At 25.7% G+C, this 15,577-nt stretch overlaps 1 protein-coding gene across 1 annotated transcript; it reads left to right on the top strand.

Annotated features, from left to right (window-relative positions):
- The first annotated feature begins 636 nt into the window (after positions 1-636).
- On the top strand, positions 637-1,128 carry LOC111617868 (zinc finger MYM-type protein 1-like). The gene has a single exon (XM_023359193.1). It carries the CDS (start codon positions 637-639, stop codon positions 1,126-1,128), a length of 492 nt encoding a protein of 163 aa, XP_023214961.1.
- Positions 1,129-15,577: the final 14,449 nt, after the last annotated feature.

Genomic DNA, 15,577 nt, shown 5'->3' with positions numbered 1-15,577 from the left:
CATTCCCGTCCGTAACAAGCGAAATTGTGGTCAGTTGTTTAGTTTGGAGTATGCTGATGCCTCCGTCAAAGAGTCAAATCAGATGTCTTTAAAACTAGAAATGCTGTAATTTTATATAGAAATAGAGNTTTTAAAAATGTTAAAACAAGATGTTGTGAATTGAGAAATTTATATGTTATGAACTTTGGGTTTTTTATTATGATAACAGATATTTGATAAAGTATGAAAATGTACTAACTTTTTTTGTATGTAACTTTTATTGTAATCCCCCTGTAACAAGATTTTTTCTTAATACAATAAAACATTTGTATAATAATAAAATAATTTCAATCAATATTTTAAAAACTCTAAAATTTATGTTTCTCTAATCAATATTTTCACCGAATCATAGAAAATAGTGAACGCATTCAAAAATCGTGGTTAGTTTATTCGAAAACGGCTGATAAAGCCTTTTGTTATTGTTGTAAAATATTTGGTTCGATTACAGTCATGTTGGCTCGAAACGGTATCAATGACTGGCGACACATTTCTCAAATTTTAAAAAGATACGAGCAAAGTGTTGAACATTTTGATAGCTTTAGCAATTGGGTGGAATAGAAAAATCGATTGCAAACAGCAATATCAGTGGAGAGTTTGATGAATAAAAGTTTGCAAAAAGAAGTGGAACATTGGGATAAGGTTTTAAGAAGATTGATTGCATTGACGATGATAATGGCACAACAAAATATTCCATTTAGAGGTTCTTCAGATAAAGTTTATGAAGAAAATAATGGGAATTTTTTGAAAATTTTGGAATTCTTAGCTGAATTTGATCTAGTTATGGAAAAACATTTAATGAGGGCTAAGAAAAAACCGAATTCTGTTCACTATTTAGGAAAAACCATTCAAAATGAAATTTTGGAACTGATCGGACAGAGCATTAAAAGTAAAATTTTGAATAAAGTGCAAGATTCTAATTATTATGCATTGATCGTTGACTGTACAACAGACACAAGCCATCAGGAACAAATGTCAGTTATAGTTCGATATGTTGACGTGAATCCGAATAATAATATTCAAATCAATCAAAGTTTTCTTGGATTTCATTTAGTCGAAGGTTCAACAGGAATTGACGCACGCCATCATTGATTCACTGGAAAAATATAATTTATCAGTAGAGAACATCAGGGGTCAGTTATTACAATGGTGCCAACATAAAAGGTATTTGAAATGGCGTTCAAGCCTACATTTAAAAAAAATCCACGAGCAATGTACATTCCATGCCTCAATCACACTTTGAATTTACTGGGAGTTGATTCAGCGCACAGTTGAACAAGGCTTTTAAATTTTTTGAATAAGGTTTTTAAATTTTTCTCAGCTTCTACGAAAAGATGGGGCATCTTACAATCTAAGTGTTCATCATTTACAGTCAAATCATTAAATGATACACAATGGGAAAATCATATTAATGCCGTTAAGATTCTAAGATTTGAATTACCTAAAATTTATGAAGCATTACAAGACGTTGCAAAAAATCTAATGATGTAATCACATAAATTACAGGTGAATCCATCACATCAAAAGTCAAAATTTTTATGTTCAATTATAATTTGTTATGGCATCTTGTTTGAAGTCAATATATGCAGTAAACAACTTCAATCCCTTTTAACAAATATTTCAGAAAGATTAGAATCGCTAAAACGAACAATCAACTTTTTGAAGGAAAACTGCAATCAAAATAAATTTGATTCAATTGCAAAAAAAAACTTGCTGGTATTTTAAATGCGAAAAACGAGTTTGATTTTTCCAGAGAAAGTTTGAGACGACGACGGAAAAGAAAAAGTTTTTTGATTATGAGGAAAACGTCGAAGAAAATTTAAGCCAGATTCAGAAATACGAAAAAGAAATTTGTGATAAAATGTTTATTTGTCCTCTTATTTCTTTGGAAGAACAATTTAAAACATTTCAAACTGGTATTGAACATTTCAAGTTTTTGTTCAACATAAAAAATATTTATTTTACATCAGATGAAGATTTAGAGACATCTTGTGAAAATTTAGAAAAAAATTAACAGATGAAAATAAACGATACATTTCCGAAGAAGAATTAGAGTTAAAACTGAAATCCCTTGCATCCCAGCTAAACGAATATTTGGATCCAGAGAAATGTTTGAATTTCATTTTTCAAAAACAATTTGAATGAAATTTATGTAAATACATTTATCGCATTAAGAATCATTAACATTGCCCATTACAGTTGCTGCTTCGAAACGAAGCATTTCCAAGATTAAAATACAGGTATACCTCGCCTTACGTCAGTAATTGGTTCCAGGAGAACGACGTAAGTCGAAAAATGGCGTAAGTCGAATTTACTTGTCTCTGAATCTACTTATCACTAGGCTAAACCGTAAATTACCATTCCCGGTTCTTTATTTTATTTATTAATGCATTTTTAATAATATATGGTTAATAAAAATCTATTTTAAGCTTACAAACAAATAAATTTTAGTTTTTAATATAGTACAAAAAAAGTAATCTAAATTTACGAATGCATGTACTGTAAATACAGTACATACTTGTATATATTTTAATATGATTTTATGTGCTTTAAACGTTTATCTAGTGATATTACGACTTCAATATTTGTGGCGGACAGACGTAAAGTCGAATAAAATGACTTAAACTTGATTTTTATTTTTCCATATACTTTTTTAACAAGCGACGTATAATCGGGAACGACGTAACTCGAAACGACGTAAGTCGAGGTATACCTGTAATTAAAAACTATTTAAGATCTATAATGAGTCAACAAAGACTTAAAAACATGGCGATTATTTCGATTGAAAGTGCCGTTGTTAATAATTTAAGCATTGCAGATTTTCGATTAAATTTTAGAATAGCGAAAGCTCGAAATATATATATATATATTTCGTATAATTTTCGTAAATATTGCGTATATATATATATATAAGTATAACGACGTAGTGTTATAATCTTTAACATGAATTTGTATTACAATTTTTTAAAATAATATGCCAAAGTTTAGCAAAATATTTCTCATAAAATCCTATTTTTTACAAGACAAATAATTTGTTCCTGCGATTTCATAACTCGTAAACATAAGCATTTGATATAAAGTAGTGGTAAGCCAAATTGTAAATGAATCGTAGGTAGGAGGGCCATAAATATTATATAGAATTAGTCCAAATATATAAAAAGTAGGCCTTATTCTTTTATGTATCAATATGTTCACGGACTAAATTTGCCCCGGGGGCATTAGTTTGGGGACCACAGATATGTACTGTACAACAACTCGTGTATACAATGTGTTCTGTATAGAAACATTTAGTGACAATGTACAGTATATTAAGCCTACAAGTCTAAATAAACAATTAAAAACGAAGAAAAAAAACTATGTACTTTATTTAAAAGAAAGAAACCCTAAATCTTTGCTCTGTTTAAATCTGTTTTCTCTCAAATATTTACTGATGATTGCAATATCAGGAAACATTTTTTTATTTGTGATTTTAATTTTATTCAATTTTTCTGAAATGAACATTGGAAAAGCATTTGTTTACTTTCATAACATTCTAAATTACATCTTATATATTTTTAAATTAAAGGATTACTTTATGTTTTTCCTTAAACACACTTTAAAGTTCGTTCAGAACTTCAAATTAGTTTCCCTTCAACAGAAAACAATCCTCAAAATACATTACCAAAATTAAAATTTTATATTAATTTGTTTATAATACTCTGTTACATTCTTGGTGAATTTAATAAATAATATATTCGCATTACAAGTACTATACAGTTATTTAATATATTCATTGTGTCGTATTTTAAAATTTATCATTTAAACAAATAGTTAATTTAATATACCGGTATTACACAATATATACCTGTAAAACTTTAATGTAAAACTGCAAGTCTCTTAAATAACATGTCATATTTATTAGTTGCAGTATGTGTTTAAATATGTGTTATTTTTAATATAATTACATCAACTTTTATTAGATAAAATTATTTCGATTGTAAGCTTCTCGGATAGGTTAGAAATTATTTAAGTTATAACAAGAAAAGTCCCTTATGCGGTGTATATTAAACTAAAAAATTCTGTGATGTGTGTGTTTGTCAGTATATATAATCACATACGATAATATATTAATTGTGTAGAGAATATGCTAAGCTGAAGTACTGAATGTATGAAAACAAATAAATATGAACTACTTTGTAACTTTGTATCGCCTTCAAAAATATTTTCATTTCTCTATAAAGGTTAGAATATTATACAGTTCATATAAAGTACATATTTATATATTTATTCATGGACTTAATTTCTTAACTCAGAAGTTTATTTATATATTATCTGGAATGAAAAACTATTATTTCCAATGCTTAAAATAAATAAATTAGCTTCTTTAATGTAGATTTCATAATTAATTATAAAGGCTCATTGAAGAACCTAGAAATTCATAAATTTTTTTTCATGAATTGCTAGGTTGCAAGAATTTTTTTTTCATTCTCTATTAAAAATTTTATTATTACAAGATATTTTACTGCAAATTTTAATTTATTATTATAACTGAAATAAATGGTAATAATCATAAAATAGAGGAATAATTTTCAAACATAATTAATTTTATCTATTGACTTAATTTACGTATTGAAGTTATTCATTTTTAATCAAACGACAACTTTAATATTTAAATCGATTATAAAAATCTAGTTTCTAGAAATGCGGAAATTTATTTTTAATTTCTTTTGCTGTAAAGTTTAATTTTTTGAAATTTTTGATTAATTATCGAACTTTCGGCTTGACAAAAACATACTTAAAAGTAAAGTAAAATAAATAATTATATTTCTCTCATTAATATCTAGTTATGTAAACGACAGGCAATATCGACATTACCAATGAATAAATAATCAAAAACAATCGTGCAAACAAACATCCTCCCAATAGATTTAATAAACGAGAAACATTTGCACCAAAGTAACGTTATGGTAATCATAATTTTGTGATGTTTTTGGACAATAAACATCCATTTTATTAATCTGCAGAGACAACAAACATTGAAAATAAAATACCAATAAACATTTAGTATTTACTCAAGCCATAAGGTTCAACGCACTCAAATAATTATGATCATCGAGAAAATACCACAGGATATATGAGTGTCAATCGAGTGTCGTAATACCCGATAAACAATGCACATGCGCTGCCAGATGTCATACAAAATATAGGCTATTAACCATATTAAATACAAAGAACACTTCTACCTAAATAATGACTTGGCCCGGGGTTCGATTTAACGTTAATGCTTTCCCTTATCAGGTATATTAGCCACTAGCACTTCATTGTGAGAGTTTATCTTTTGCCTCTAACAACGCCTGAGGTTAGTTTCTAGTCAAAAGTATACTTTTATTTTTTATGTCTTGTGAATGCTTTTCTAGTGGGTAAACATATAAAAGTATTCTTAAAATATGACGTAAACAGGTATATCCAATTTATTTTAATCTCTTGAAAGATTTATGAGATCAACGAATGATAGCTATGGATTGTATATTACTATTATATTAATTTTTTATAATTTATTTTTAAGTGTAGAAATTATATTTATATTTTTTAAAATAACAAATCTGTTTTAATAAATTAAAACAAATTTATTAAAAAGTAACAGTTCTATTTACTAAATGAAATGTAATTCTGACATATCTTATAGTAATTAGGTTAATATACTTAATTTTATACGTGTGCATGTAGGAATTTTGATAGATCTGTGTGGTTAATTTAGCATATGCAAAAATATTCTTTTATGAAGTTTTTACCATTAAATAAGTTATTTTTCCAGACTAAAGAACTATTTTTATTCTTTTTTCTAAGTATTGATAAATAATATTTTATCTTACATAACAAGGAAAATCAAGTGCAGAAAGCTGATCAATAAATTTCCAACAGTTGTCTGAACAACTGAATGCACTATGAATCTTTGAAAGTCATAAACTTTCTTATTATTATGGACTAATACTTATTTTTTAAATAATTTTATTTAAATTATTAACTTATTTTTGTATATTTATAAAAATGCCTAATTAATTTCTTGATTTATAAAATATTTCAAATTCTAAAATTCCATATTCTTGATTTAAAACTTTTAATAATTTGAAACTTTTAAAGATTATGAACATATACATAGGCCTACATAGCTTCAAAACCCATTATTCTTAATGTTCAAATATAAAATTTATCTTATAATATCAAATCAATAAATGTACTAAATATTTGAAATTTGAAATTAAATTTAAAACATGAATTCAGAGTGTATATTATTATATTTCTAATGATCTAACTTTCTCTAATTTTATTTATAAGTGAGAAATTCGATAACTACTCAATTCGAGAAATTATTTACGTTGTATAGAATTGATTATTACACAGGATGAATCATTAAGTAGTGATACAAACGAAGGAGGAAGTTGAGAGAATAGAATTTCGTGTTCAAGTAATGCTATCAATAGTTGCAACTAAGTCGAATAATATCAATAGTTTCAACTAGGAGTTAGACTTCAAGCAAGAAAGTTCTTTCATTGTCATTGATTGACGAATAAAATATAAATACCACTTAACCACAAAAACTGATAATATTTTTATATAAGAATATTAAATTACTTATTAAATCTCTGTATTATCAATATTAGTATAGGCTTATACAATTTATTCATTCCTTGCAATTTGAGATATACTTTTTCAAATTAAAACTATATTTTGTCATTAAATTATTTAAAAAACAATCGTGTTTACATATTAAATAACANATAAAATGAATTATAATACAGTAAATAAATTCATATTCCATAATGTATTTAAAAAGTTATTAATTGAAATTATTATTTATATGATTTATATGTAACATTTTTATTTTTCATTAATAAATAATGCTCATAGAACAATAATAAATTCATTATATTTAATTTTAAAAACTTTATATATTTTTTTTAATAGAAAAATATGATTGTTAAAATAATGTTTAAAAATTTCTTTTAAAATATTCATGATGCTAATATTTTTTTTCTTTTATAGTTACAGTATTATTACCAAGCTTTATAATAAAAGTATAACCAGTAGAATTACTGTATAAGTAATATTAATATCATAAATATCTTATCTTAAAAATAAAATGAATGCTATAAATTTATAATTCTTAATATATAAAATTGATATTTACTAAAGGTAAATGAACCTCAAAGAAACTTATAATTTTATTTACAAATTAAATTATGTAATATTAATTCAATCTAATACATTTTCCAAATATATAAATTTATCTTCAAGTAAGAAAAAGAAAATGAAAACTCTAGTTTCCGTCTTTTTGCACATAATTTATTCTGCTTATTCTTATCCTCAAGCTATTCAAAAATGTCTATTTTTCTTTTTACTTTTCCATAACTTTTATAAGGTAACAGGATTGAATAAATAAAGAATAAAATTATAGGATTAACTTTATTTAAATAAAAATATTTCAGAAAATTATACTCTAAAAAAAATGTTTTATACATATAGTTTAGCCTATATAAGGTTATATACCGAAATTTTCTCCATTTTTCGAACTAGAATATCACAAGTGTTGAACAAAAGAACAAAACATTAATATAGTATACAATTTTATTACATTATTTTGAATTCATAAAAAATGTTTCTTGTATTATTTATTTAAAAATGTCAGTAATACAATACAATGAATACAAAATACATAACATTGTGAAAAAGCTAAAAAAAAAAATATCGTGACTATTATAACATACAACTTTTTCTTACTTAAAAATAAATTCATATATTTGGAAAATGTATTAGATTGAATTAATATTACATAATTTAATTTGTAAATAAAATTATAACCTAATATCTATAAAATACTATATTAACTACTTATAGTTTGTTTTCTTTTAAATAGGCATACTCAGCGATGCCCGTAGACTATAGTAAAGGTGGCACAAGTTATAAAAAAGATCAGACATTATGCAAGAAGCTTCAGACTATGATTTAACATAGAATAAGCGCTCTTACAAGTTGTCATTGCTTACAATCGGGGCTAACTTGGCCTAGAAAACAAGAAATGTTCCTTGTTTTTTTCTAAGCCGAGTTAGCCCCCGTGATAATGGACAAATAATGAACATTCTTTATTTGTTCAGCTTCGTGGTATATTGACCAAAAACTTGGCCTAGAAAACAAGGAACATTCCTTGTTTTCAAGGCCAAGTTTTTAGTCAACATACCACGAAGTTGTATAAAACAATGAACAAATAGCATTCACTAGTTTTATACTGTATTTGCAGAATAGGCTAGAAATCTGTTGTTTGTTAATAACAGAATTTAAGGCCCCTTTGGTGTTTAGGAAAAGCGCAACCCAGCCCGTACATTGGAGTACGTTCCCCAATGTACGGGGCGCCCTTGAGGTTACTGCAGTGACGTAGCGTAGTGGGGGCGGAAAAATTTCACAATAAATAATAATAATATCTTGTAAAAATTTGAACCATTTCATTTCATATTTTTGTCGTACCTATGATTCGGACCGATTGAAAGGAGCACGGAATTTTTCATTACTTATTCTGTGACGAAACTGAATTTTAGTCTTTTAAATTGAGTCTTTTCTTAGTCTTTTAAAATGAATTTTAGTCTTTTAAATCTAAATAAGTGGGCGGCTGACACCCACGCTACGCCACTGGGTTACTGTAAAATTTTGAGTTATTTTAATAATTAATTTTTATCATTTTGTTGTATACGTAAATAAACAAAAACTGAGTTGCTATTTATGTAATAAAATAACATTACGCGACTTTTAATTTAAATATTCCATTATCTTTATATGCTTTATTACCGTATTTTTTCTTTCTTTAAACTCTTTCTAAGGTAAGTTAATATCAGTATTTTCTAAAAATCAAAATTAGGATTTCTAATATAGAAAATATTCTATGTTTAAATTGAAGTAGTGGTAATACTTTCGAAAGATATTAATTAAACACTTAAATACAAACAAAAATTTTAACGAAAGAAAAACAAAAGGGATATAATCTTCTTATCATTTGTCATTAAAAGTGCAAATGACCAGTAACTTTAAATAAACAACAAATATTTGAATACAATTTTTAACACAGAAAAATGAAATGCTCACGAGAGAATAAAAGATAATCATGACAACCACATAAATTTTCTATAATAAGTAACATGTCTATCATTATTTACAAAATAATTTTAAAACTATCTCAAAGTATAAAAGAATTTACATTAGTTTCTATCACAGTGAACGGTATATACAGAGTAGAGTTGCCAATATTGAGATGCTCAATGTAGGACAAATCGACAACCAAAAAGAAACGAAATAATAAAAGAAAATTAAGTATATTAAAAATAAAGTTATGATTTATTTCGAATAAATTTAGGTGACAATTAACAATAATTTAATATAACACTATATAGTTTATATTAAATTATTGACAATAATTACTTAATGTCATATATATAGATATATATTGTTTATTCACTACGTCTGAACGTTTATATTTTTTATCATTCTTCGCATATTTCAATAGTTCTACATCGTTCTGTACCTTTTCTAAATATTGTATACAACTGCTTTTACAATTGACGCTTATAAGCAATTTTACTTTGATAACTTTACCGAAATCCAGTGGCGATTATATTGCTTCCCACCATGACAAAAAATGGAAATTTCTAGTAACATGAAATTTTTTATTGTTGAAGAAAAATATTGTCGTCAATGAAGATTTTGATTTTGTTCACAAAATCCTATACGTCCATTTAGAAATTGAATGTTAATTGTGTCTCTTTAAAATTTTTAAAAATGGCTTAAGTTCTTTATTTGTTCAAATGTAAAGTAGGATAATTAGGCTTTAATGTAGGACATAGGACTGTTCTACCGAAAACAGGACACGTGACAACTCTAATAGAGTAAGGCATTTAACCTGAAAAAATGAAATATCTCCGAACGCTTCGTTGCAGAAGAAAATTTTTTAAATAGAAATGTTTAATATGTTTGTTTTGAAGAAGGAAGAGTAACAGGGTTTATTTACTTTTTATTTTGAGCAGGTTTTCAAGGCCACATCAAGGTCAACTTCTCATTTTCAAGTGGAAACCTATATTTTTTTTTTTTTTTTAGTAGCGGCAGCTAAATCTACGTGAAATAACAAATAACTTTTGCCTGAAAGATTTTTCTGTTTATCGCTTGCTTTTGAAAGCATTTAAATTTTAAAAGAAGGCTAACAATGTTTCTATTTCTAAAGTAGAAATTAATACTTTTATTATCAATACATAAAAATTCATTTTTAATGAGTAAATTAACCCCACAAGGTTAGTGTTCAAAATGATGATCTTCAACCCCGATTCATTTTTCGATATGTTCAAGAAAAGATTGGTTTCAAGCTAAAAGCGTTTCTTCAGAAATTTTTTCGATCTTTTCTTGAACGTATCAAAAAATGTATCGGGGTTAAAAGTCATCATTTTTGAACACTTGTTGTGTTTCCTTTTAAATTAATCTATTTTATTTTAAACATTTTATTTGTAACGCTTCGTTTCGGAAATATTTTACTTTTTCAGGTTAAAAGCTTCGCACTATATTTTTAATCTAAAATTTCTTTACTAGATGCACATATCACTCTACACGATTAGGAACATTCCTCCCAGTATAGTGCCGTGTTCAAGTCATATCTAGCTTTTTCACGACTACTTCAAGTTATAAATTGCGAACAGTTGATTTTTATCTGGTTGAAAATATTTTATATCTTTCAATATTTTATATTTATTACAATAAAATTATTTTAAGAAAAATATTTTTTGTATTATATAAAATCATAAAAGAAAATAATTCATATAAAGAGGAATTTTATACTTTTTACGTTTATGAATGCAATAATCGTAAATATAGACGATCTTTACTTCAATTTATATATAAATATATTTCATTTTATATTCTGTTTCGTTAATATCTTTTTAATAAAACTTTATGTAACCTACTTACAATTGTATATATTGTATAGTCAAATCTGCACATAGCACCCTTCTAAGTAGCTCCAATGAATACTAGTGAATAATGTTAATAATCCCGTAAATATTCCCGTAAATATTAAATAGAAGACCCTTCAATCTCTTGTGAATTGTGCAATGTAAAATGCAATACAATACGAGTTTGTATTGCAAACGAAATTGTTATCAAATGACTTTCAAATTCTCAAAATCTAATTTAAGATTTCATTACTATAGCCTATATATATTGATAATTCGTTGCGGTTCTTCGGATTAGCGCCATACTCGATTCTAATTACAGATGCTAAATACTTTTGGCGCAAAATCGAAGTTTCACTAAATACTTTATGTACTGTATCTGTTTACTTATTATTTATTTAAATACTAAATGATCACACGAGATAAAAACTAAAATAACCGAAAATTTGCATTATCAGTTAATAAATATTTTAAACGTACAACATTTTATTGAATAGCATTTTACAAAACATAAATTAGCACTTTCTTAAATATTCAATTTAATTTCTGTGCGAGTATATTTTATTTCATTATTTATTTTGCAGTTTTTATTCGTAGATATCTAAAATTTTATTAACCCATTCGTATATAACTTTGCAAAATCGATAATTAATTAAAAGTTTTTATTTTTATAGATTAATCTTTTCAATGTATAAATAGTTATTTTATTTAATTAAAATAATTTCATTTTACTATGCGTTCGTTAATACATAGCAAAAACATCAATTAAAATTTTTAAAAAGGAGTTTTAAATATTTAATAAGTTTTTTTGATAATTAAATTTAAATATTTATTTTAGGAAAAAAAATATATATTTAACAAAATAAAAATTATTTTTTAACAATTTATATCTAACCACGTAGTGACGGCTTAAAAAGTAAATATTTAATTAATTTTAAGAACGTAAAATATCTAAGACACAGTAGACGAAAAAAAGGACAATGCTGATTTATAAAATAATATTTAAATATTTTTGAATATAAATTTTTTAGCTAAAAATTTATTCATTTTAATTCATTTTTTATTAGAATAATTCTTTCATCCCATAAAAATAGATATAATCTGATCTAAAGTGTAATGAACTTTTATTTATGTTACTATTGAAAAAATCTGACTTTAAAACATCCGAAGGAATTTAATTATCAAATATTTTTTAGGTTTTATTTTTAAAAATGAGATTATAAGCTAAATTTCACATGGCATTAATTTAGCAAGATTTCGGTTTGTCATTGATGAAAAAATATTTTTGATCTTAAACGAAGATTAAAACCTTAAGGTGATTTGGTGGGCATAAAACAATTACTTTTTATGAATAAAGTCAAAAATCTTTTTAAACTTTTAGGCAGAATCATATGAAATTAACACGTAACAAGCTTAGATTGAAATTAAAATCTTCGATAAAACCGAAAATTAGGCCTATATTTACTACATTTTGGTAATTCTTAAAGTTAAATAATTTATATAATATACATCTATAAGCATTAACTTCTTTAAATATATTTTATTAATTAAAATAACTGTTATATTTTTATTTCTTAATAAAAATAAATAAAAAATAACTTAATCATTTTTAACATTTAATTAAATTGAAACTATCAGAATTGTTATCGTTTTATATTTAATTAACGTAGAAATAATAGAATTTATTTTACACTGTCAAGAATGCTGCCATTGACAGAATCCATTTGTACTTTGTTTTTGTTTGCTTGTCAAAATTGTTTGTTGGTTTAAAATGTTATTTTTCAAATCTACGAAAAAAATTTTTACTTTCATCTTTATTTGATAATAAGGAGAAAAGTTGGAGTCTGTCATTTGTTATCATTTTAAGGTATAAATTCTCGAATTAATCTGTATGACAAATCCTCGGAAACAATAGATTTATGTTATTTCAACAAACAATTTTTGTTCAAAAACCTTTAGTGAGATAAATTTGTATCTTCCGTATTAATATTAATAACTCTAAAAGTTTCAGCGAAGAATTTTCTGCATTAACACAAAATATATCATTAAACAATTACATATATAGTTATCATTTACTACCATTTACATTAGACAAATAATCATTTTTCACGCGTATCTACTGAATAATTTCTCTTCTATATGTTCAATATCAAATTACATGAAATATTATCTTCCATTTATATTTAGAATATAAGCACTCTATTAAATAAAGCAATCTGAAAACTAATATTTTTATATAATGCCAGTAAGTAGCATCATCAATATTCTTGTATTACAAGAAAGAATAAAACCATTAAAATTGTTTTTATTAAAAATCAGATGCATTCAATTTATTAATTGAAAGTAGTGCTAAGTTTTCTAAAGAAATTAAGAAGTTTACGTGGTGAGTTTAATAAAGAAAATTTTATTTTATTTTTTTTATATCTTCGATACACATACACGTGAACTAACTGCATTTTTGAAGTTTTTTTATATATTCTTTTCCCATTTTTACTGTTTGATCTAGGTTACATATTTTCCTTAACATTCTCCCAGAACGGAAAGAGATAATAGACTTAGGTTAAATTAACCCCGATAGAATTTGACATAACAATCTTTGAACATTAATCATTCAGTCATAAATATTACATTTTAACATTTTATGTATTGTTAAATTCACGGCAACCTTCTATAATATTTTGTAATATCTCTTTAGTAGAATCTGTTATAAAAAATTTATCATGTATTGAATTTTAGCTATTTTTTTATATTATTTATTTACAATTTTAGAAATATACTATAGTGTAATAAAATATAAAAATATATAGTGTATATATATTATACCTACATTATTAAATATTTTAGAACCTTCTACAATAAATATTTTACTAAACCCTGTGTAAACTGTAATCGCACGGTATCGATTTTTTTCAGATTTGGCTGATTTCAGTTTTTGAACAGGCTTTAGTATTTTTTTATCTATAAACCATACCAAATAAATGCGACACTGTTACGTTCCATTTCTGTAGTGAAATCACTGTTACAGATCGTTTCGTATATCTTGGCAGAGCAATGCGCCGTTACTCGGTTGGGGCTCGGAAGTTTTAAAAAGTTTAAGAGCCCCGTTTTTAGTAACGCACAGTAAATTTGTCATATATTCGACAAACAATCTGTTCCCTTCATTAAATATATAGACTGGTGCTTGCTATTGTGCATTTTTACAGCCAGGACAAGATTCGTAAAACGAGTTGTGCCTAAATTTTTTATTTATTATTATTAAACTTAATCTAAATTAATCTAAAGTGATCCCAAATAAAAAGGATGGAATATTCAAAATAACTTACTATTGTATTTGATTGCAAAAGCCTACCAGCAGCCGAATGGATAAAACCACAAAACACTGGTTGGTCGCGGGTGCTAGCCCGTTGGTGAGGCGCAATCTCATCAATGGGCTAGTCATGTGAAGTTTACCGGGTTTTCTAACGTTTCTAACATCTAAATAGGTGCCAGTTTCTTATAAAAGTGGCATACTCTTGACAGATCGTGCATACGTTGCCTTCTACCATCAATCTGATTGCAAAATATTCTCCTTGTTCCTAAGAATTTGCTAGTTATTCGAATACTTCATGGATGTGGTCCTTATCAGCACATAAACAAGCAAAATCGAATTCCAAAAACTAGTGTCGTGATCTAAAATTCTAATTGCATTATAGTAACACAGACACCAAGTTATTTTGTTATCTAACTTCTCCAAAATTTTAATACTCTAATTAATCGTTTACTTTAATCTCTGTAATCAACTTGTTTTCGGTACTAGTTACTAACTACTCCATACAAGACAAATTGTCAACATTCTCATCATTTTCATCAATTACATTCGTTGCTTGTTCTCGAGAAGTTCTTTAAAGTTCTCGATTCTGCCCCTGAATAATTCCAACAAAGACTAGTATTAACAAAGAACCTGTGTTTTCTTGTCGCGTGAATTTTGTATTTTTTGCAAGACTTGAAATCGTTCTCCGAATACAGTTTGTAACGATCTGCAATTACGGTTATATCCGGAGACGATTTTACTTATTTGTCTACAAGTGGAATTTTAACTTTTCTCTTTATCTAGGTTAAATTACATTCTTCGTATTCAAAAATCTCTTCCGTTTCCGCATTAGACAGGTTTCCGGCTTATGGTAGAATTTAGCATAGAAAATCGTTCCGTTTCGAAGAATTTTTCCCGTTTAAGTTGGTTTCGTTTCATTCAAGTTTCGTTTTTAATAGGTTTAACTATATATTGCAAATATTTTATCTGATTTATTAATTTTTAAATAAAGCATTTAACAGATTTTTATAATTTTAAGCATCGTAATTTATTAAAACACTAAAACATCAGCAATTTAAATCTGGATGATAAAAAATATTAAGAATTATCAATCAATAAGAAAGAAAAATGACTAATATTAAAAATATGGATATTTACTATTTTTATATATTAAATTATAATATTGGATTATAGTTACAGAAGAAATTTCGATCACGTCTATAAAAAATAAAATATTAATTATTGTTATAGATTGTGGAATGTGTGACGCGTTTATAATAATCATTGATTGCTA

Source organism: Centruroides sculpturatus, unplaced genomic scaffold (assembly GCF_000671375.1).
Source record: "Centruroides sculpturatus isolate CEXI.00-Female unplaced genomic scaffold, Cexi_2.0 scaffold173, whole genome shotgun sequence".
Lineage (NCBI taxonomy): Eukaryota > Metazoa > Arthropoda > Arachnida > Scorpiones > Buthidae > Centruroides > Centruroides sculpturatus.
The sequence above is the reverse complement of the archived record's forward strand: the minus strand, read 5'-3'. Positions and strand labels throughout refer to the sequence as shown.

Coding starts and splice junctions, on each gene's coding strand:
- LOC111617868 (XM_023359193.1), top strand. CDS start 637: ATGAATAAAAGTTTGCAAAAAGAAGTGGAACATTGGGATAAGGTTTTA.